Here is a 22,320-nt window from a genome sequence, read left to right as displayed (position 1 = left end):
CTGGCAGCAGCAGTCTGTGCAGAGGCTGCAAGGCTGCCAGACAACCCTGCGGCGGGAACAAAGAAGCAGGCTGGAAGGTGGCCGCAAAGGACTGGACGGCGGTTTTATATGTGGCAAAATACTTCTCCTAGAAGAGTACAGACAAGTAGACAGACAGATGGGGCACAGGACACCAGACAGGGAGAGGGAAAGATCAGGCAGTGGTGTCTTCTAACCAGTAAGTGGAAGCTGCACCCCACCCCACGTGGGGGCACGACAACATTGGCACAGGAGGTGGCGAGACAGGCCTGAGGTGCCCATCCCTGAGGTGGGCAGCCGGGCAGGGCCCAGTCCTCGTTGGCACAATCGGCTCTCTCTGGCCCAGCTGGGATGCTGGGAAGGGGCAGGGCTGCTAGGCTGTGGGGGTGCGGGGACAGAGGGTGCCCCAGGGGCTACCAAGGCCTCTCCTGGGGGAAGTGGACACCAATGAAGGACAGGATCACAAGAGGCAAATATAGAGAAGCAGCAGCAGCAGCCAAGCCCCCCAAGGGAGATCTGAGGTCCCCAGGTGGCCAGGCAACCCCAGGATGGTAGTCATTTCCTGGACACCAACCCACAGGGCCTCTCTCCTGGGACCTCAGGATGAAGGTGAAGGAGCAGTATTTTTGGTTTAGAATGAGGTGGACCAGAGTGTTCCATGGTCTCCACACCCAATGGCATGGAGTTAGGGGGCTCAGATGCAGAGGGCCCCCTTCTTCTGATGGCAGCAGGCAGGGGATGTCGTAGGCAAAGCTCATTCCTGGGGTAGGTGAGAGCTGAGGCATGGAGGTGGGGTGGGTAGCAGCATGTCGGGTCACCCACTCTTCAGGGCTCTAGGGTTCTAAGCCCCTGCATGGCCAAGGCCAAGAGGGCAGCTGAGCCTGTCATTTTCCACCCTAACCCCTCCCCCCAAGGCGAGCTCGCTACCGGTCTCCATGTTATACCTTTTACCTACCCGACAATGCTGCCAGGAAACCGGGGCAGGGGGTGGGCATGGTGAGGGACCCTGGATCTGGGGCTTGAGAGAGAGCCACATAGGGAAGATTCTGTGTCCTCCCTCTCAAGAAAAACGCCCAACTCTCCAAATACACCAGTTTGGGAAAAAGAAGGGTCGCCCCATTTAGGACCTTCAATTAGAACCCAGAGTAGAAAGTTAAGGAAGTGCACCTTTTCTCTGGGAGGAGAGCCCCCTAAGATGGGGGAAAGGGGACACTTCAGAAAGGTGGATATCCCCCATCCATCTACAGCAGGTAGGGGTAAGCCTACAGCTGGGGCTCAAGGGCCTCTCAGGAGCTGGGATGATATCACCAAAGAAACCCCAAACATTGAGCCAAGGCATCTGAATGGAGGGAGACAGCGCCCCCTGGAGGCAGGACACGTCTCAGGTGATGAGCCCCTCTGTCCCTCCCCTCCCCAGGGCTCAGAGCCCTTCCTCCCACTGGGCAGCCCCGTCCTCTCAGCGGATATAGACGCCTCGCCCCCAGCCCTCCAGCTCATTCTTGTTGCGCCCAAGAACCGGACCCCCGCCATCTGCGCAGTAGCGGGCCTTATTCCGGCCGCGGTTCCTGTTGTCAGTGAGCTCCTCCTCATAGTCTTCTTCCTCGTCCTCCCAGGAGCCCTGTCGGGCTGGGGGGGTGCCGCCCCCTGCAGGGTCTCCAGGCCCTGGCCCCTCTGAGGGGTCAGTCTCCATGTCCACACACGAGTCTCCCAGCTCCGTGTAGGCAGAGTTTCGGCTGCCGGGGGTGTCAGCATCGAACGTGTCTTGGCGGGACAGAGCCCGCAGGGTGCCTGCCCGGCCTGGTGGGTGGCTGCTGGGGTAAAGACCCGGGGGCTGGCCCAGCTCCCCCGGGTACTCGTGCACGTTGGCGTGCTCCCCGGTGGCCCGTTCCAGTGGCTGGTCCCCGGAAGCAAGGTAGGGTCCCTGGTTAGCAGACAGACGGCACACACCATGCAGATCAGGCAGGGGTGAGAAAAACACAACAAAGCAAGGCAGGTTAGTGAGGACACCAAGACACCCAGCCTGGCCGAAGGAGGTCGCTGGCTTTGGGAAAGGGGCACCAGATCAGGAAAATGGCTCTAAAGCCCAGTGGACAGGCCTCGGTGCATCTGTTCCTCTATTAGGACAGGATGCCCAGCTTCATCAGACCTCACATGCATGAACTTTCCTGGTAACCATGGAAGGGAGCCCCTGAACAATTAGTCACCTCTTCCTCAATACATGTTATTAATGCTGCCTTGAGGTTAATCATCATTAACAGCTCATTAGTATTGCCACTCAGTGGATGACTGGGTTAGTCAATGCCTCCACTTTTCCAAATACAGTAAGTGATTTCAGCTCAAACTCACTGACCCCAGCTTCTTCAGCCCACATCAGACCTCAATCACAGATTTCCAGAACCCCACGCTGCTCCTCCCATTCCCTACACAGATGAGTCTCTAAGGTCGATGGGATTCCTTCCCTATCGGCAATAAGGACTCAAAGCATCGAACTGGGAAGGTTAATAGGTCTCCATCCTCCAGTGAAGACCATGAGATGGCCCAATGTCCTCATCACCAGATGCCACATGAAAGTGAGCTGACGGCCACTGCCACCACAGAGGTTGTTGGGTGAGGTACAAAGAGGCCCAGGTTAAAAGTCCTTCCCCTACCACCACTTCAAGCTGTGTGACCCTAAACAAAATGATTCTGTCTCTGTGGCCCAGTTTCTTGATTGCAGTATGGTGGGGATTAGACTACAGAAGCAGTTTCCAAACTATTTCCTGAAGATGTGGGGTGGGGTGGGATGGGATGGGGAGAGCATAAAAGTGCTTTCAGGATCCCTAGGGAGGTGATGGGGAGGCAGGGTCCTGGTTCCCTCTGAACTAAACAAGGATGCCTCATCTATATATTCAGCTTCCCCCTGAGATTCAGTGAGGCTGTGGCTGAAAACAAATTTGAAAAGCAGCAGTCTAGAATGACTTCATGGATTTCTTGTGATGCTAACCTAGAATCATATTCTTAATGGTGTATACTTAATGGTCCCAGAGATGGGCTGTGACTCCCATGGGAAGAAGGAGAGGCAGGAAGGGACACCCACAGGACAGACTTTCCCGGACTCTGTTTAACTGGGAGAAGGGTAAAGGGCACAGCACCAACTCATAGAAGATGCTCCATTCTGGGCTGCTCCCAGGGGCTTTCTGCAGTTAGGGGTCCAGGGTTAGGGCAGTGTCTCTGGATTTAAAGGTCCCTGCTCTAATGGGTTTCCCTGGGTCTAAGGGCCCCTGCCACGTTGGGTCTAAAATGGGTGTGGAGTCCAGTAAATGAGTAGGTCAGTCTTCCTCATATTTTCTTCAGTTCTTATAAGCGGCCCAATCAGGCCTCATGTCCAATGGGCAGCAGATTTAGTCCTAGTTGCGGAACCAGGCCCAGGGAGGCAGCACCAGCCAGCCCCAGACCCACCAAAAACCACAGACACCAGAAGCTGCCGCTCACCACATTTTTTACAAAATAAAGCTCTTCCCTTCCTTCCCCACGTTCCCTGCACTCCAGGGCGGGAGGGAAGCTGGGTGGGGCACCCGCTACATGGCGTGCTCCTGCTGCTGCTGCTGCTGGGGCACCGCGCCGCCGCCCCGCTGGGAGGCCTCCAGCCCGCCCCAGAAGCTGAGGTTTCTCCTGAGGGAGGTGAGCACCTGTACCTGGAGGTTGGAGACGGGGGCAGGGCTGGCTGCCAAGGCTGCGGTAGCCATGGTGCGGTTTAGCAGCGGATTGGGTGGTGTGCTGCTGGGCGGGTGCGTGGCCTTCCAATAGGCTTCCAAATACTCAGCCAAATGCTCGCAGGCATCCTCCAATTGGTTCTCGTCCAGGATGATGTCAAACATTTCCTGTGGAGGTGGGGTTAGGGGCAGGGCTGGGATGAGCGGGGGCGTGACCAAGGGGTTGAGGGTGTGGCCTGGGTGCAGTGGGTGGAGCCAAGGGGGTTGAAGGACAAGGTTAAAAAGGCCTCTGGCTGTACAGGAAGGGAAGGAGAACGCTCAGATGTACAAATTAGCAGAACTGTAAGAGATCTGGTAGTCCAACTCAGCCCAACTCCCTTATTCTAGAGACAACCTAAGTTGGGAGAGGGGGCTTGGTTCCCCATGGAGAAGGGATGCTTCAGCCCACTCTGCCTGTCCAGTCCACCTTCCTCCAAAACAAGTCTGTACCTAAAGACCTGGCCCAGGTGTTCCCACTCTGTCTCCAGTGCAGGCCAGAGGAAACCAGGTGAACCCAAATTCCTTCCCCTCCCAAGGTCTGAGCACTTACAGGGGGACATTGTGCCAGCTTCTCCGAGGCTGCTATTTGGACATTGAGGTGTTTGGACTGAGACTTCCCTCGGGATTTGATGAGCCTCTGAAGTACCTGGTTTGGGGAGAAGAGGAGGAGGAGTTAGAGGGGCCCAAGCAATGCACCAAGTGAGAAAGGCAAGTTCTGGTTGGAGTCAGTGTCAGGATGGTAAATGTTCCATGACTCTCAGCCTTGAGCACCTCTGTAGGAATGACCTTACCAGCCCTATGTCCACCCTGTACAATGTTCAGGCTCTCTTCTGGGTCTCATGACCACCTCTCCTTGAGAGCTACATGAAAGGTAGTGATACTAGTTCCCCACCCCTCTAACCTGGTCTGTAGCCCTCATTCTCCAGGCTCACTCCCCTGCACTATGTTAGCAACAGCAGGCATCTTTTGGAGGGTGCTTGCTAGGTACCAGCACTGTTCTATGCTTTTTGTTTAAGTAGAGGAGGCAGGGTCTCACTATATTGTCCAGATTGGCCTTGAACAGGCCGTGGCTCAAGCAGTCCTCCTGCCTCAGCCTCCCAAACAGTTGGGACTACAGGCATGTACCTCAACCTTTTTATGTGATCAATTTAGTTCTGTCAACAGCACTGAGATAGCTATTATTATTGTCATCCTAACAATAATGATAGGTATAATAAAAGAAAAAACTTAAATCTAGTTATGAGAAAATATCTAACAAATTCCAAATGAGGGACAGTTTACAAAATGGCTGACCTGTTTCCTCCAAAATGCCAGTGTCATGAAAACCCAAGAAAGGCTGAAGAATTGTTCCATATTAAAGAAAGCAGACCTACAACTAAATGCAACAGGTGATCCCAACCTAATTCCTGGATTAGGGGAAATGTTGCCTTATATAAGGGCATTATTGGGTCAACTGGTGAAAGACAACTATGAATTGCATTTTATGTCCAATGGGCAGCAGATTTAGTCCTAGTTGCGGAACCAACTATTTGTAATTTGTAATCTTCCTGCATCAGCCTCCCAAATTGCTGGGATTATAGGCATGCACCACCATGCCCAGCTAATGTGAATTGTATCTTTTTTGCGGGAGAAGGGCAGTACCAGGGATTGAATTCAGAGGCACTTGGCCATTGAGCCACATCCCTAGCACCATTTTTTTTTAAATATTTACTTTTCAGTTTTTGGCGGACACAACATCTTTGTTTGTATGTGGTGCTGAGGATCGAACCCAGGCTGCAAGCATGCCAGGCGAGCGCGCTACCACTTGAGCCACATCCCCAGCCCCCATTTTGTATTTTATTTAGAGACAGGGTATCACTGAGTTGCTTAGTGCCTTGCCATTGCTGAGACTGGCTTTGAACTCGCTATCCTCCTCTCTCATCCTCCCAAGCCGCTGGGATTATAGGTGTGAATCATATCTTAGTAGAGCTGTTAAAATTTTAGTGAATTTTTGGCTGGGTACAGAGATGCACATGAAGCCTTAAGCAACTTAATGAGACCCTGTCTCTAAATAAAAATAAAGAAGGGATAGGGAGTGTAGCTCAGTGGTACAGTGCACCTGTGTTAAATCTCCAGTATCACTAAAAATGTTTTTTAAAATTAGTGAATTTGAATGAAAGGTATTCAAAGAACAGAAGTTCCTTGAGCTATTGTTGCAACACTTCTGTTAAATTGAAATTATTTGAAAATAAAATACTGGAGGGAGGATACTGGGAATTAAGCCCAGGGCCTTGTGCATGCTACACAAGCACGATACAATTGAGTTACAGACCCAGCCTCAACTTCCTTATGTGGCAGATGAGGAAACTAGGGCACAGAGATGTTAGGTGACTTGCCAAAGGAACACGTGCTGGTAAATGACAGCCTGGGTAGAAAATCCAAGCAATCTGGCTCCTGAGTCCCTGCCCTAAACCTCAGTGGGGCAAAATGAAAGCCTTTGTTACTGTCTAGGTCACAAAGTGGTTTTGCATTCATTATCTCATTTGATCCTTTCAACCTCCCCCTCCTTCAAATACTTAAATCCCATCATCCCTTTTATCTCATTAGAAACTTAAGGACTCAGAAAGGCTAAGTAACTGGCCCAGGGTGCTCAGCTCATAAGAAGCTACCATGGAACAATAATAGTTACCACTGTTGGCTGCCATCAAGAATCAAACAGTATATGCTGGGCTCTTTACATCAAGTACCTCCAGTCCTCTCAGAAATAACACAAGAGAAGCTAAAAGTTCCTCAGGGATACAATGTGTGCTTTGCATGTGTCAGGCCCTCAGTTCAATCCCAGACAACAAATATAATAAAAACTTAAGAGAGGGATTATAACCTCATTTTGCAGGTGAAGAAATTGAGGCTCAGAGACTAAATAATTCCCCCCAGATCCCAAACTTAATAAAAACAACAACAAACCAACAATAAGTATATAAACCAACAAGAACAAGGATTTGAACCTCGTGCTGTCTTCAAACTTTAAAACCTTTGCCTAAACTCTTTTCCATGTTTCTTAAATATTTACTAACATCTGGAAGGGAAAGTTCATGGAGCCACAACCCAACAAAAAAAGTAAACCAGTGGCTGGGGTTGTGGCTCAGTGGCAGAATGCTTGCCTAGCACGTGTGAAGCACTGGGTTCAAACCTCAGCACCACATATAAATAAATAAAATAAAGGTATTGTGTTCATCTACAACTAAAAACATAAAAAAAAAAAAGAAAGTAAACCAGCTTTCCAACAAATATTCTCTACCAGTCTGAATAAAGACAGAAGAGCAGGAAAAAGCTGATACCAAGCCAGGCACAGTGGCACACACCTGTAATCCCAGGGGCTTGGGAGGCTGAGATAGGAGGATCCCGAGTTCAAAGCCAGCCTCAGCAATGGCGAGGCACTAAGCAACTCAGTGAGATCCTGTCTCTAAATAAAATACAAAATAGGGCTGGGGATGTGGCTCACTGGTCAACTGCTCCTGAATTCAGAAGACAAGAAAGACCCCACAACTGTCAAGTAGCTGAGTGACACTGGGACAAAGAAAAAACAAAATGATTTCTTTTAGTTTTCTGGTCCAATCACAGAAGGTCAACCAAAGTATAGACAGGGGACTGGCCTACATGATCCTAATAATATTAGTCATAGCTACCACATGATGAGGTGTATTGTCCCAGGCCCTTTGGCAATGTATCTTGGGCAGCATCTTCATGATATGCATACAGTAGAGTCTTACAGAGAAGGAAACCAAAGCTCACAGCAATCAGGTCATCCGGTAGTAAGGAGTAGAGGAGATCCAAGCAGCCCAACTTCAGAACACTCCTTTTAAACCATGCACCCACCTTGGGAGAGGTGATCTTGATGTAAACAATGATGGGGGCCAACGAGGTCTTGGAGAGCTGAGCTGGGTGGTTGATAGTGTCAGCGTCCAGAGCCACCAACTGAAGAGTCCGAGCCAGCTCGAAGATCCGCTCAATCTCACTCTGTACCTCAGCTTGGGGGCACCAAGGCATGGGGAGAGGGAATGTAAGGCTGCCCCCAGGAAGCAGTGGATGGACGGAACACTTCTGGTCCTTCCACCCACCACCTCTCACCCTACCCTAGTGCAGCCCAGAAGAGGGGAGTACGGAAGGCAGGCTCGGCTCACCCAGGCTGGAGCGTGTGTTGGAGCGCTCAATGATGATGTGCTTGCTGGGGTTGTTGAGGACTGAGCGCTTGGCCAGGGAAATGTCAGCTGTCACCCTAGTGATGGAGATCCTGGGGACGGGGAGGAGGAGGGAGTCAGGAGCCAGGGTGGGCTAGAATGTCTTGCCCACTCTTCAGACTGTAGACCTGCCCACTATCCCTCAGTCCAAGAGTCCTAAGATTGTCCTTCAAGACACCCTACTCCTCCCAGCACAGAGAGCCACAATGGGTGTGGATAGATGGTTCTCTGGGTCTTACCTGCCATCAAATCGATGCTTTAAGAAGTCAAATAAAGCTTTCTGCATCATGTCTGTAACCTGGGGTTGGATGTTTGGAGGAAGGAGGGAAGAGAATTCAGGCATTTAAAGCTGCTCAGAGGCGGGTGAGGTGGCACATGCCTATAATCCCAGTGGCTCAGGAGGCTGAGACAGGAGGATCCCTAGTTCAAAGCTAGCTTCAGCAACTGCTAGACACTAGCAACTCAGTGAGACCCTGTCTCTAAATAAAATACAAAATAGGGCTGGGGATATGGCTTTTGAGTCCCCTGAGTTCAATCCCTGGTACCCTGCAAAAAGAACCTGCTCAGGAAATTGAGCTGCTGGGCATTTATACCCTTACTTTTTATTTTCTTTTAAAATTTCGGAGATGAAGGGACCTCTATGGAGGGCTCCCCGACTCTGAGGGGCCTCCCATGCAGTCTCTGATTCCAAAAATCCTTTATTTTTTTTTATATCTTTATTTTATTTTTGTGTGGTGCTGAGGATTGAACCCAGGACCTCACGCTTGGCAGGCAAGTGATCTACCTCTGAGCCACAACCCCAGCCCCCCAAAAATCCTTTAAGGTGGGTCTCTGGGAGGGCTCTCCAGGGATTTCTTCAGGGAACTGGGCCCTTCTGAATGGGTCTTCCATGGGTCAGGCTCCTCTGTGATTTTTCTCTGAAGGTCTATAGCCTTCTGGAGAGGACACCCTGGGGATCTGGGCCCTTCTGGGGGACCTCTCTATAGTCTGAAGATATTCCTATGGTGTCTTTCTGGAGGTCTGGGCTTCTCCGGGCCCACTTCCCTCTTGGGTTCCTACCTCATAGCCCTTGAGCGACGGTCCCACCAGGATGATGGGCCTCATGGAAGGCACCACGTCATAAGGGGGCACATGCTCTGTCTGAGGGAAGCAGGGAGGGGAAATCCCAGAGTAGAGGTGACATCAGACCCTCTCTTCCAGCCTCCAAGCTTCCCCCATGCATCCTTTCCTCCCCCTGGTCCCAGTGCCCAGATGTAGGGATCAGGGCAGGGATGGATAGGGATGGCCATGGAGAACCAGGAAGGGTGGGGAATGGGAGGCAGATATGGGAACGGGTGTTAGACGGCCCCCCAGCTCATCCCGGGTGTGCGAGGGGGGACACAGAAAGCTGTGATACTCACCGACTTTTGCTTCTGTTTGGCTGGGTCCAGAGATTGCCAGGAGAGGGGAGGGGAGGAGAGAGGGGAGGGCACCCAGGCAGGGGCAGAGGGCAAGGAAGGAGCCAGGACAAGAGAGGGTGGGAGAGCGGGCAGACGAGGAGAGATAACAGGGCATGCGTGTTAGTGACAGACAGAGCCAGAGAGAGGGGACGGGACCCCATGCCAAGGGGGAGCCAGAGGTAGTCCTGGACCAGGGTTGGAGCAGGACTGACGGGCAGTCCAAGGGACTCAGTAATGATTAGACCCCCCTTTCTGAGTCTTGGAAAAGAACTGGAGAAAGTGGCAGCCCCTAATGTGGTGCCCACCTCCGGCCCCCGATGCACATGTACATGTCCATTTTAAGGGTTCCCTTGACTATCTTGCCAAGCAGTCAGTGGATCCCTCATGTGCCCACCAATGGAATTAGAAAAGGGCAAAGAAGGAACATCATTCCATTTTCCTCTTCAGAAGCCAGAGTGGGGGCACCCGTTGGAATATTCCATTCCATTGGTAATGAGGGCAAAGGTCAGGATTCATTACCACCAGACCCTGCTTCCTCAGGGTGGACAGCCTTCCAAGGGTAACAACCAGCCCTCCCTGGGGGTGGACTAGGGTGGGGTGTGTGTGGAGAGGGATGTGCCCATTGCACACACCCCTCCAGATCCACGGGAAGCTCTGAGGCACAGGACAGGCTGCACAGTATCTGCACCCACCCCAGCCCCCTCTCTCTGCCAAAAAGCTGGGCCCTGACCATCCCCTCTTAAGAACCCAGCAAGAATTACCTTCTTAAAGAAGGGGATGCGTTTGCCATGAGGCGGCGGGGTGGTGACACTGCTAACACTAGTCTTGGCAGAGCTGCTCTGCTCACCAAACTCGGCCTCCTCCTCCTCTAACTCTAAGGGGTCTAGTTCAAAGGCTAAGTTAGTCATTTCATTACCTGGACAGGAGTCAGAAGAGAGGGAGGAAGGAGGTGAGAGAAGAGGAGTGAGATGGACGTGGAGACACAGTACAGAACACAGGGATGGGGATGGGGAGAAAAGAAAGAAGAAGAGGTGAATGGAACAGGGTTGGGAGAAATGAATGGGGTCAGGGGCGATGGGTAGGGGGCAGATAGAGAGATGGAGCTACCAAAGAAAGGGGAGAGGAGAGACAAGACAGGCCCAGCTTGCACGGTACCCTATTGTTCATAGAGGGAGTACTACTGCATGTGTTTTGGGGACTCAGAATTGGGGTGCCCCTATACAGGGAGAAGAGGGCCAGACAGTGGGGAGACCACCCCCAGAAGCTCCCCCCACCCCAGGGATGGCAGCAGCTCTTACCACTGGCAGGGGGTGTGGGGCGGCGGGTGCCAGTCACCACGTCTCCCAGACTGGAACTGGAGTTGTCACCTGATTTGCTGCGTAGGCAGGGAGGCAAACGGAGCTGGTGAGCAAAGGGGTGGGCGTGGGAATGGGGGAGTCTTGTCCTGTACAAGCTGCACTCTCTGGAGTTTTCCAGCCCCCGTGGTGATAGCTCTGTGCCCTCAAGGCTAAAGTCAGCCCTGAGGCCTAGTCCTGGCTGAGGGCCTCTCCTGAGGTTGCAGCAGCCACCCCCCTGCCACGTACCTGGAGCTGAGGCGATTCTGGCGAAGCTTCTGTTCCTGAATCAGGCGTAGGCTGTCCAGTTTGACAGGGCTGGGGATGAAGCCAACCTCACAGCCTTCCTTCACCAGGCGCCCAATCCACCAGTCATTATTGTATTTCTGAAAACAACAGCAGGTAGGGTGGGGGAGAGCAAAAGGGAGACTGGAGGCGCAAGACAGCAGTCACCCTTTGTGGGAACCCCCCAGATTTGCTGACCCTACTGGAGGATGGCACCTTCAAAGATGTCCACCCTCTAAAGTCTCAAGATAACTCTTGAGACCAGCATCCTCTCTGGCCACAGACTATCCTTCCCTTAGAGAGGAGGTGAGAGTCCCCCACTCCCTCCCTCCCTGGGACCACCCTGCTGTAGACAGAGAGTAGGAGTAAATGCACATTCACAGGCCTGATACACTGTTACTCTAGTCATAGACCTCATGATAAATCAGCCTCATAACCTAAGTATTACCACCTATTTGACAATGAAAAATTAGCAGCTCAGAAAGGTGGAGAAATTTATCTAAGGTCACATGGCGCATTCAGCCCAGCTCTGCTCAACTCAGAAGGCTTTCTTTCCCACTGGAGCTCCAGCTGCTCCTCTCCTGGTACCTACGCCTTGCCCTCCCACCAAATGCCAAGCACTCTCCCCACCTCCTTGATATGCAAGAAGTCCTTAGGCTCAAAGGTGATGGCCACTCCCTGCACGGGCACCTCATCCCCTGGAGATGGATTGTAGCCGACATTTGTCCGCACAGCAAATGCTACTGGCTTGGTCTAGAGGAAACACACCAGGGAAGGTGACACCAGAGGGTTAAACCATAATGTACTATACAACTTCCTGCCAGGAGTGGGAATTACACTAATGTTTGCTTTGTGACTTGCTCATTAAAATGTATACTGGAAGAGCCAGGCATGGCAGTGCACACCTAAAATCCCAACAACTTAGGAGGCTGGGGTAGGAGGATTGCAAGTTTGAGGCCAGCCTCAGCAACTTAGTAAGACCCTGTCTCAAAATCAAAAAAAAAAAAAGAAAGAAAGAAAGAAAAATTAAAAAGGGCTGGATGTAGCTCAGTGGTAAAGCATCCCTAGGTTCAAACCCTAGTACCAAAAAGAAAAAATAAGTAGAAGCTAGCGTTGTAGCTCAATGGCAGAGCACTTGCCTAGCACTTGTAAGACACTGGGTTTGATCCTCAGAACCACATAAAAGAAATAAATAAAACAAATATATTATGTCTCTCTTTACAACTAAGAAAAAAAAGATATATATATGGTGGATAATTTATAAATGTATGCTAACTTTTACAATAAAAAAAGAAAGGCAAGGCCAGGCTTGGTAGTGCACACCTGCAATCCCAGAAACTCAGCAGGCTGAGCAGGAGGATGGCAGATTCAAGGCCTGCCTTGGCAACTTAGCAAGACCTTGTTTCAAAAGAAAAAATAAATAGGGCTGAGATTGTAGCTCAGTGGTAAAGTGTCCCTGGATTTAATCCCCAAAATCATCAAATAATAATAATAATAGTAATAATGAGGGACTGGGGTTGTGGCTCAGCGGTAGAGCACCCGCCTGATGTGTGTGAGGCACTGGATTTGATCCTCCGTACCACATATGCATAAATAAAATAAAGGTATTGTGTCACCTACAACTAAAAAAAAAAAAATATGTTTAAAAAAAAGGCAAACTGGGCTGGGGATGTGGCTCAAGCGGTAGCGCGCTCGCCTAGCGTGCGTGCGGCCCGGGTTCGATCCTCAGCACCACATACAAACAAAGATGTTGTGTCCGCCGAGAACTAAGAAAAAATAAATAAATGTTAAAATTCTCTCTCTCTCTCTCTGTCCCCCTCTCTCTCTCACTCTCTCTTTAAAAAAAAAAAAGGCAAACTGAGGCTAGGCTCAGTGACTTACTTATTAAAAAAAAATAGTAATAATGAAAGTCACTGCTGCTTACTGTGCCTGGTACTGTTATAGGTTTCACATGCATTATTTTATTTACTCATCACAAAATTCCTATGAATTATCGTTATTATCTTCATTTAATTAACTTATTTTTATATGAATGTATTTCATCCCTAGAAAAAGAATCCCTCCTATGTGTTTTTGCCTTTGTGGTACAGGATATCAGCCGAGGTTATCAGAACAACGAAATCAAACTGATGAAAGCAGATCGTGCTGCCATTGTTCTCCTTTCCTCTCTTCTCTTTTCGAGACAGTTCTGCAATGTTGCCCAGGCTAGCCTATAACTCCTGAGCTCAAATGATCTTTAGCCTCAGCCTCCTGAATAGCTAGGACTAGGGCTGGGGATGTGGCTCAAGCGGTAGCGCGCTCGCCTAGCATGCGTGCGGCCTGGGTTCAATCCTCAGCACCACATACAAAAAAAGATGTTGTGTCCGCCAAGAACCAAAAAATAAATATTAAAAAAATTCTTTAAAAAAAAAAAAAAAAAGAATAGCTAGGACTATAGACACACACCACTGTGCCACTTTCTAGATCTTTGAGCCATACACTGAATCTGAGGCCAACCACTCCACACCTGTTTAACCTGCCTTTGGGAGGGGCGGGGGTTCACAGTCTTCCTAGTTCCATGGTCATCAATAATTTTAAATCTCCAATATAACCACACTTACTTCATCACCATGGTTAGGAATCAGAAGATGACCTTAAAGCAGGACCTAATAAGAATCTAGCATTTCCTTCTTTCCGACATTGTTGATGCTCCCAAGAGCAATGGCTAGGACATTCACATGCACCATTATGGCAGCAAAGAAATACGGAAAAAGAACTATCTTTATTTTAATGAATAAAGGAAATTGAAAATCAGAAAAGAAGTGGCTTGCTTAATATCCACAGCAATTAAGAGTCAGGGAGGAAGCTGGGTACAGTGATGCACATTTGTTATCCCAGCCACTTGGGAAGCTGATGCAGAAGGATCACAAGTTTGAGGTGATTCTCTGTCTCTGTCTTAAAATACAAAATAAAAAGCACTGGAGATGTAGTTTAGTGCCTCTAGGTTAAATCTCCAGTACCAAAAAAAAAAAAATCAGGGCTGAGATTCCAGCTCAGGAAGTTTGATTCCCGGAAGTAGATATTTTTCTTTTCCATTTATTCATTCATTCATTCATTCATTTGTGTACTGGGAATCAAACCCAAAGATGGTCTCTATCAGTGAGCTACATCCCCAGTCCCATACCCTCACTTTTTTTTTTTTTTTTTAAAGGAAGGGTCACACTAAGCTGCTGAGTTTGGCTTTGAATTTGCAATTCACCTGCCTCAGACTTCTAAGTTGCTAGGACTACAAGTGTGAGCCGCCCCGCCCAGGAGAAGCAGACATTTTCAGCACTTGTCAAGCTCCTATCCTGTGGAAACATTATCAGGCACAGGCACTTTTCCTACTGTGTAAGGAGGCAGGTATTATAGCCCACATTTTACAGGGGAAGAACAGAGGTATGTTGAGGTCCCAGGACACACAGCCGGCAGGGACCAGGCTAAGATTTGACCAGGGGTCTGTCCAGCTCTCTCTCTGAGGCCCAGGTGTGGGAGAAATCATGTCAGCACAGTTTCTTCCCGCATCTTTTCTCACCTTGGCTTTCTCAAGCTGAGCTAACGCCTGGCGTTCTGCCTCCTTCCTCAAGGCTTCCCGGTCCTCTTCTAGAGACACGTCAGAGTCTGACGGGCGGCTAGTGTAGGACTCTGCTGAGCCCTGAAAGCAGACAGGGTCGGCTCAGGGCCAATGCTCTCTCTCCTAGCCCTTGGGCTCGGGAAGGGCTAAAGGTGCCACCCATCATGGAGGTCTGAGGCCCAGTATGATGCCACAAACCTAGAAGGTAGTATGAGGGTGGAGGGGTGGGGCCAAGGTTTATAGGTCCTAGGGAGAGTGACAGCAGCAAGCAGAGGGTTAAGGCATGTCTAAGGACAGCTGCTTGGAGTCCTGGGAGGGGTGGGAACCTGATAGGGGCATAGCACAGGGGAGAAATGCCAGGGGATGAGTCTCCACTCCCTGCTCCTCCTTTCCTGCCCTGCCCCCAGCATCACTGCTGAGAAGAATCAGCAGAAGCCCAGTGGCATTCCTCCCAGGGACTGCAGCCACCAGCTAAGGCCTGGCTCTCTGCACTGCTGCCAGTGGGCAGCCTGCTCAGCGTGATGGGGTCAACAATATTTTGCCTACCTTCTGCTAAAGAGCAGGTGAGGACAGAACTCCTACCTCCTGGCCCTAGTTGGGACTGCCTGAATCAGGCCACCCCACTCAAAGCTGACCCTCCACCTCCCATAAGATACAGAAGAGAACACAAGATTTCTGGGGTGGCACAGGCAGAAGCAGCAAGTTAAGAGCAGAATATGGAACAGGCACTTTCCTATCCAGGCTCCAGGGTTAAGGCAGGCTCAGAAGTCTGGGTGTGCCAGGAAACTGGCTCTGACCACAATGACCAATCCAGGGCACAAGGGACTCCTCTAGGGGTGCACACATATATGTGAGACACAGGTGGCCCATACAGACCTAGCAGCACAGGTCATGAACATGCTGATTCATGAGTACACCGGAAGTGCCAGGGCAAGAATGTTTGGGAAGGTGTATTCTATGGCACGTGCTGGCAATGCACAACCAAGTACACTCAGGGAGCCACCCTAGGTCTGGGTCCCTGAAGATGGGAGTCATGTGAGGACAGGAGACAGGACTATAGATTTGTGTGTGACTTCCGGAATGGTGCTGACAGAGTGGGAGAGAATGTGAAAGAGCAAGATTGCAGAGATATGAGGGACTTTTCCCGAGGGCATGAAAGGTCACTTGGCTGGGAATGTCTGTTAGCATGGAATGGAGGGGACCCAGGAAAGAATGAAGACAAAGTCCTATATCTCCTCAGAAATCCCTCATCATAGCTGGTACAGGTGCCCACCCCTTTCCCAGTCAAATCATGAAAATGGGAGATTTGCCTGGGGATGGAGAGTCACTAAACAGCAGCTGGGAAAGAGACACAAACCAGGGAGAGGGGAAAAGTGGCTTCCATCCCTCCCGATGGGAGCACTCAGTGAAGAAGACAGACACCCAGAGAGGCAGAGAAACAGAAGCAGATGAACGGTCAGAGAGGTACTCACTGACCCCAAGGCACCTGCAGACACAAACACTGACACTGACACAAACACACACACATACACATGCTCCAGAAATGGTGGGAGACAGTAAATAGTGAGGAGGCGAGGAGACAGACTGGCCCAGAGGCCCCCTACCAGGTTTTCTGAAGGGCTGTTCTACCCACCCACTACCTCACCCCATCCCAGCTCACCACCACAAGGGTCCGGTTGGGCGCCTCCATCCCGGCGCCCTCAGTGCCCGGCCCCACTGGCTTAAGGGGTGGCCCAAAGTGCCCGTCCCCCCAGGGTGCTCAGGTTACAAGCAGAGTTGCTACATGTGCAAACTGCTAGGGTATATTTAGCTCAGAGATGTGGCAAGGACTGCCCCCCCACTCCCGCCACCTACTGGGGGTCAGAGCTGGGAGCTGAGAGGAGGAAGTATTGGAAGCTGGGGTCTGACCCCTTTGGTTGACTAAATACTGAAGGAACTAAGCTCTCGTCTGCCAAGAGAGGCAGCAAAAGCACAGAATCATTCTTTCCAGTCCTGACCCTGGCCCTGACCCTGGCCCAATTCTGCAACAGGAGGGATGAAGGAGCAATTGAAGAAAGGACTTTCCATACGTGTACTTAGGAGATGCTTGGATGAAGGCCTCCCTTCTGAATCTCCCAAATCAGTCCTGGGCTCAAATCAGGCCTGGGCTCATATATGTCAAGGGTAGAGATGGAAGAATAAAAAAGAAGAGTCTACTCCAATCTGTAGTAAATCTGCTTGCCACTATCCTCTTGTTCCCGGTCCCAAGCAGACTACCTCCAAGGAACTCCTCCTCCCTGCAGCCCTCTGCCCTCACGTGCCCTGCCTGTTTTCTCTTTAACACACTCTTTCCCTTGTCTGATTCCAAGCCCCTCTTGCCTTTTTTGGGTACCAGGCTTTGTTGAGATACTCAGTAGTCATAGCAACCACATGTCTCCCTCACTGCCTCTCCCTGAGCCTAAGATGGCCCGAGTTGAGAATTAGAAAAGAGGAGAGTGTCAGTTTCCTGGCCAAGCACAGCAGACCCAGCAAGCTCTTCTCAGTTACCCCCCTTCTGTCACAGGTGCTGGGCCACAGTCATCTCTAAAATCAAACACCTCCTGCCTATCCCCATCACACTTTCTCTCTGAATATTAAAGAGAGCCACGTTTGGATGTGGAGAGCTTGTTTCTCTGACCCCCACTTAAACAAGGCTTCAAGGACCCAACTGCCCTAGCTCCTCATTTTCTAGCACCTGCCTCCACCCCACCCTGTCACAGATTCTGGGGGAGGACATGGAAGCAGACAGCCGGCAGGGGGAGTGGGTGACAGCCCGAAGCAAGCTAGAAGGAGGCAGGCCAGGCTGTCCCTGAATGAGATGACGCAGGCAGGCAGCAGGGGCTGGTGCTTGGTGCTGGGGGAGGGGCGGGGCGGGGGCGTGGGCTGAAGCAGTGGGTGCAGCTGCCAGCATATCCAGGAGAGGTCATGGGGAGTCAGGGTGTTGGGCTGGTTCCAGGCAGGTGACAAACGACACGGGGAAGAGTGCCTAGAGAAAGCCGCAGACCAGCTCACCAATGCTGGCCTCCACCAGTCAGCCACCTCCCTCCTCTCAGCCCAGCCTCCCCATTACCTGCCGGACAAAGCTGTTGGATGTTGTATCTGAGGAAGTGCTCCCATCAGACCGTTTGAACCGTCCTTTCCTCTTGCTGTATTTGCCCTGGAGAGGCCAGGAAGGAACAAGAGTGGAATCATAAAGGACCTTTCCCAACCCTCAAACCACCAGATCCAGAGCTACTGCCAAGTCTTGGGAATATTGTTCTCTGATCCGCACAGCCCCACCCCCATTCCCCTGTATCATCTTCTGGAGGTGGTACAGCCCGAGGGGAGAGAAGGTCTCCCATCCCACTGAGAGAGCCCAGACCACAGTCACACTCCTAGGGAACAGTTCAAGGAGCCTAGGGGCACACACAGAAACCCCCCAAACCAACGTAGAGGCTGGGGAATGGGAGGCCTGAAAAGCGGAAGGTTCATTAGGCAGCAAAGCTAATTAAGATGCTGGGCAGGCTGCAGAGGCCTCCAGGGAAGGGAGAGGCTGCCTGCAATGCTGGGGGGCGGAGAGAGCTAGGGAAGTTCCTTCCCACACCCCCTCAGCTGGAGCTGAGGGTCTGAGAGTGCCAAAGGCCTCCAGAGAGAGGAGGGAACACTAACCCAGGGCCCAGCAGGGCTTCTCCCTTGAGCCCAACTCTTCCCTTCCCAGAGTAGGGAGGAGATGGCATCTCTGAGCTCCTAGAGACCCAGAGCTAGATTTCTGGGGAAGAGGGAAGAAGCATGAAACCATATTTTTAAACATCCAAACCCAAATGTGGTGTGCCTTCATGGGAGTCAGTGTTGCTCCCCATTCCCCACTCTGCCCTGGGGGGTCTTTTTCTCAGCCAACCCCACTCACAATCAGTGGCCACACCCCTACCCAAAGGGGCAAGAGGGATCCACTCTACCCTCCAGCTGCCACTGCCCATGCCCCATACCCTTGGTAGCAACCTGACTACATCAATCTAAAGGCTCCTTGGCCCTTCCCCAAGGTAAGCCTAGGACACAGTCCCACAGGTCCCAGGGGTAATAGGCTGGTGGCCTCACTGACTGAACTGGTGGCCTGGGTGGGGTGCACCTCCTAGTTAGGGGGCCACACATTCAGGTTCAGGCTTCAGGTGTCTTGAGTCTCCTAAGAGGGAATTGCTTCTTTATCCTCCCAATGAAACATAAATGCTTGGCCCCAGTCCAAACCAGAATGAGCAGGATGGAGGGCTCAGATCTCCAAGCTGCTGCCCCCAGATTCCATCCCAAACTTTCTTTTAAAAAAAATTTTTTTAATTGTAGATAGACACAATACCTTCATTTATTTTTATGTGGTGCTGAGGATTGAACCCAGTGCCTCACGCATGTTAGGCAAGAGCTCTTCACTGAGCCATAACCTCAGCCCCCAGACTTTCTTAAGCCAAAGAACCTAGATGAGCCAAGACCAGACTCCATACTCTGGCTCTGTGGATCTTGGTACAAGAAGGATGGATGATGGGAGAGGATACCTGGGAAGCCCTTCAGGGGTCTTCCCTCCCCCACTCTTCTTTCAAACTGGACATATACCCAAAGTAGTTTTTCAGTTCCCTACAAACCTAAGAAGATTCTGCAGTGAATCCCAGACTTTCACACTACCACCACCATTTCAGGCTGGGCAAAGGGAGTGCCGCTCAGAGGGACAGGGGACAGCTGAAAGGAAGGCTCTAGTCAGCTGCCTCCCAGGCTCCAAGGGGCCTGGGGTGGAGAACAGAGGTATTTTTAGGTCTGACCTGACCCCCCTACACACCCATCAACCACAGTTCCATGGTGGTTACAGTTGCTCCAGGTTGGCCACAGCAATACAAGAGTTAATGCCATCCTTGGGGAAGGACGTGTCCTAGAGAAATGCCCTGGCAGGACCACCCCAGACTGTGCTGGTCACTCTATGGGAATCTAGGAGTAGCACAGGGGCATGGGAAAGTGTGCGAGTGCATGGGGCAAACAGACCCCCTCCTCCAGTTAAAACAGCTACCTCCCCTCCAGGACAGTGAGTTGGCATCTTTCCAACTTTCCAAACTTTGGAGGCATTTTCGGGGCTGCGGGGGAGGGGTAAGCCAACGTGGGTGTCCGGGAGAGGGGAACTGGTCCAATACAAGGACGGAGTGAGGTGGCTGGAGGGGTCCTTGGGCCAGGAATGGCCCCTTCTACACCCTCGAGGACCAGGGTCTGAGGCTTGGAAGGCCTGTTGGCACCGCCCTCTGACTACTGCCTCGGCCATCTCCCAGTGCCACCCCCGCCCCACCCACCCCCGCCAGGCTTCCCCAAACGTGCTTCGCGTCGCCCCCCTTGCCTGGTCGATCTCTAGCCTCCCTCAACCTCCCCTTCTCAAGGCCCAGATCCCCCAAACAACACCCCCAACAACCTCAGCCACTGAAGCCGGTTCCCGAGCAGCAGGGACCGTGACGCGGGGGAGAGGAGGCGAGGGTGACAGGCAGCCCACCCGCACCCTCCCAGCACCACAGCCCAACTCCGGACCAATCATTAACCCGCAAGAATGGGGGGGGGGCGAGCACCCCTTTCCCCTCGGCGCCGGGTATATAACCCTTTCCTTCCATGGTCCCTCTAGTCGACCCCAAGGTCCGCGGAGCGGCCCTCTTCTCTCGGGCCGGCACCACGCCTCACCTGTGGGCTGGGATCGAAGACCTCCATGGGAATCTCCTGGGAGGGTGGGTAAGGGCCCCGGGACATGCTGCTCTTCTGGACCATGGAGAGTAGCCTCCCCTCCGGCCGCCGGCCCGGCCCAGCCGGGCGCCCTCAGTGCATGGGAGAGGCCGTCGGAGCCGAGGGGAGAGCAGCGCAGCGCAGCGCAGCCACAACCGGGACCAGCCGCCCAGGAGGGCCTTCGGCTGCCCGCTCGATGCCTAGCCTCGTTCCCTGCTCGGGCTCTCTCTTCTACCTCAGCAGCCGCCGCCGCCGCCGCCTCCGCCCCTGAAGGCTCAGCATCTCCCCCCGCCCCCTCTGCTCCCCCCTCCTCCCTGGCTCCGTCCCTCCGCCCTCCGGCCCCGCCCCTCGGAGCCGCTCCGCTAGCTCCACTCAGACAATGGGAGGGCAGCGGAGGGGGCGAGCCCGCCGCACTGTCGAGGTCGATCGCTGTCCTTCGACTGGCGGCAGCCCTCTGCATTCTAAAGGGCCGCTCTCTGGGGGCGAGGGGGAAACAGGTCTTGAGGGTGGGAGGTGTGTATGTGGCGGAGATGGAGGGGTTACCATTGTTTGCCAAACGTTAATGGGAGTGAAGCCCAGGTTGGCACAGCTGGCAGCGCCTCCCTTTCTGTATGGAACTATTCTTGCAACGGGTCTCCCCTAGCCTCTACTGCTTGGGCCACCGGAAGTTCCCGGTCTCGGTGATCTGGGGACCTGACTTTAACACCTTTCTCCCCAGTATGGGCCCCAGAACGCCTGGAACCAAATGAAGTGGCTCTTCCCTCTTCCACCTGGCTCGGGGCTGTTGGTAGCAGAATGGCACCAGGGAAAAAGAGACAACAAAAAGAAATCCCAAGGACCGACGAATATTCTGCCCCAATCAGTCCCTAGGATCTCCCAGGCTTTTCTAGAAGGCCAGAAATGAGGCTTGGTGAACTCTCTGTTCCCTACAAGAGAAAGGAGAGAAAGAAATAGAGATGAGCAAGGAGAGCCTGGCCCAAATCAGACCTTGTGACCTTTGACCTAGAGTTGCTCTCCCTTTATCCTTGATCTGGAAATAAATATACAAGGCCTGGACTCCACCCTTCATCATTGGTGGAGAGGAGTAGGGGATTCTGACACTTCAGTGCCAGTTTGGTTCAGGCTCTTTCTGGTTATGTGGCCCAAAACAAACCACTACACATCTCTGAGCCTGTTTCCATTCTTATAAAATGAGGTTTCTGATACTGTGGGGCTTTATCTCCTGGGATTATTTGGTATCTGGAGATGCTGTTAAGGTGCAAAACAGGGCCAGTCATGTCAGGAAGACCCATTTCTTCCCACTCCACACCTTCTCCTGTTCCACAAAGAGGAGGGTTGAGAAGTAGACTGTATTTGCCTAGGTCAAGTGTCCCTAAAATAAGACTAGCTTTGAGTATTCTGCTAGAGGGCAGGCTGTGGAATATGCTGAATTTTCCTTACCCTGAATAACAAATGAATGGCCAGTCATTTCTCTGATCACATCACCTCAGATAAGGGGAGAAAAGTAAATGAGAATGTAGACCAGTAGTATTATTGTTCTATGCACAGCTCCAACCCTAGGCAGGATTTATCTGCCCACTGGGGACAAGAGACCCTGGCATGTCAGGAAGACATAGGCTTTGCAATCAGAACTTGTGTTTTAAATCTGTTACCTTGGCTATAAAATGATGAAAAAAAATGTGTGTTGTGACGCAGTAGCATAATGTTGGGTTTATCTCTCTTTTTGAGCTTCTCTGTATTTAGCAGCCAGGTAAAGTTCAGTCGGAAAATTGATCAACTTGAACCAAGCAAAAGAGTTGGGAGCCAGAATTAAGACATAAGATTCTTGAACGCCAGAATACTCTTCTCAGTTTTTTGCTTAAGGTGTCCAGAGCCATTGGACACCTTCAAACACATTTGGCAATCATTCACTCAGCCAACGCAGTATTTCTCAGGTGTGCACTACTTGCGAGGCTCTGTGCCTGTTGCAGTATA

General features: G+C 51.7%; 1 protein-coding gene across 4 annotated transcripts; it reads right to left on the bottom strand.

Annotated features, from left to right (window-relative positions):
- Positions 1-73: 73 nt before the first annotated feature.
- Positions 74-20,630, bottom strand: Cacnb1 (calcium voltage-gated channel auxiliary subunit beta 1). 4 transcript variants are annotated; one of them, XM_005321765.4, is made up of 14 exons: positions 20,308-20,630; positions 17,705-17,791; positions 14,578-14,697; positions 11,655-11,777; positions 10,989-11,125; positions 10,704-10,780; positions 10,167-10,321; positions 9,026-9,106; positions 8,206-8,264; positions 7,910-8,019; positions 7,605-7,756; positions 4,300-4,395; positions 3,693-3,878; positions 74-1,939 (listed from the first exon to the last, which is right to left on the bottom strand). In XM_005321765.4, the coding sequence occupies exons 1-14, from the start codon at positions 20,389-20,391 to the stop codon at positions 1,475-1,477; spliced, it is 1,932 nt and encodes a 643-aa protein (XP_005321822.1). In that variant the 5' UTR covers positions 20,392-20,630; the 3' UTR covers positions 74-1,474. The 4 variants fall into 4 exon arrangements, with proteins under 4 accessions (XP_005321822.1, XP_005321823.1, XP_077898216.1 ...); XM_005321766.5 differs by lacking the exon at positions 10,167-10,321 and adding an exon at positions 9,367-9,386; XM_078042090.1 differs by lacking the exons at positions 9,026-9,106; positions 10,167-10,321 and adding an exon at positions 9,367-9,386.
- Positions 20,631-22,320: the final 1,690 nt, after the last annotated feature.

The sequence above is a fragment of the Ictidomys tridecemlineatus genome, chromosome 3 (genome assembly GCF_052094955.1).
Source record: "Ictidomys tridecemlineatus isolate mIctTri1 chromosome 3, mIctTri1.hap1, whole genome shotgun sequence".
In the NCBI taxonomy this organism is placed as follows: Eukaryota; Metazoa; Chordata; class Mammalia; order Rodentia; family Sciuridae; genus Ictidomys; species Ictidomys tridecemlineatus.
The sequence above is the reverse complement of the archived record's forward strand: the minus strand, read 5'-3'. Positions and strand labels throughout refer to the sequence as shown.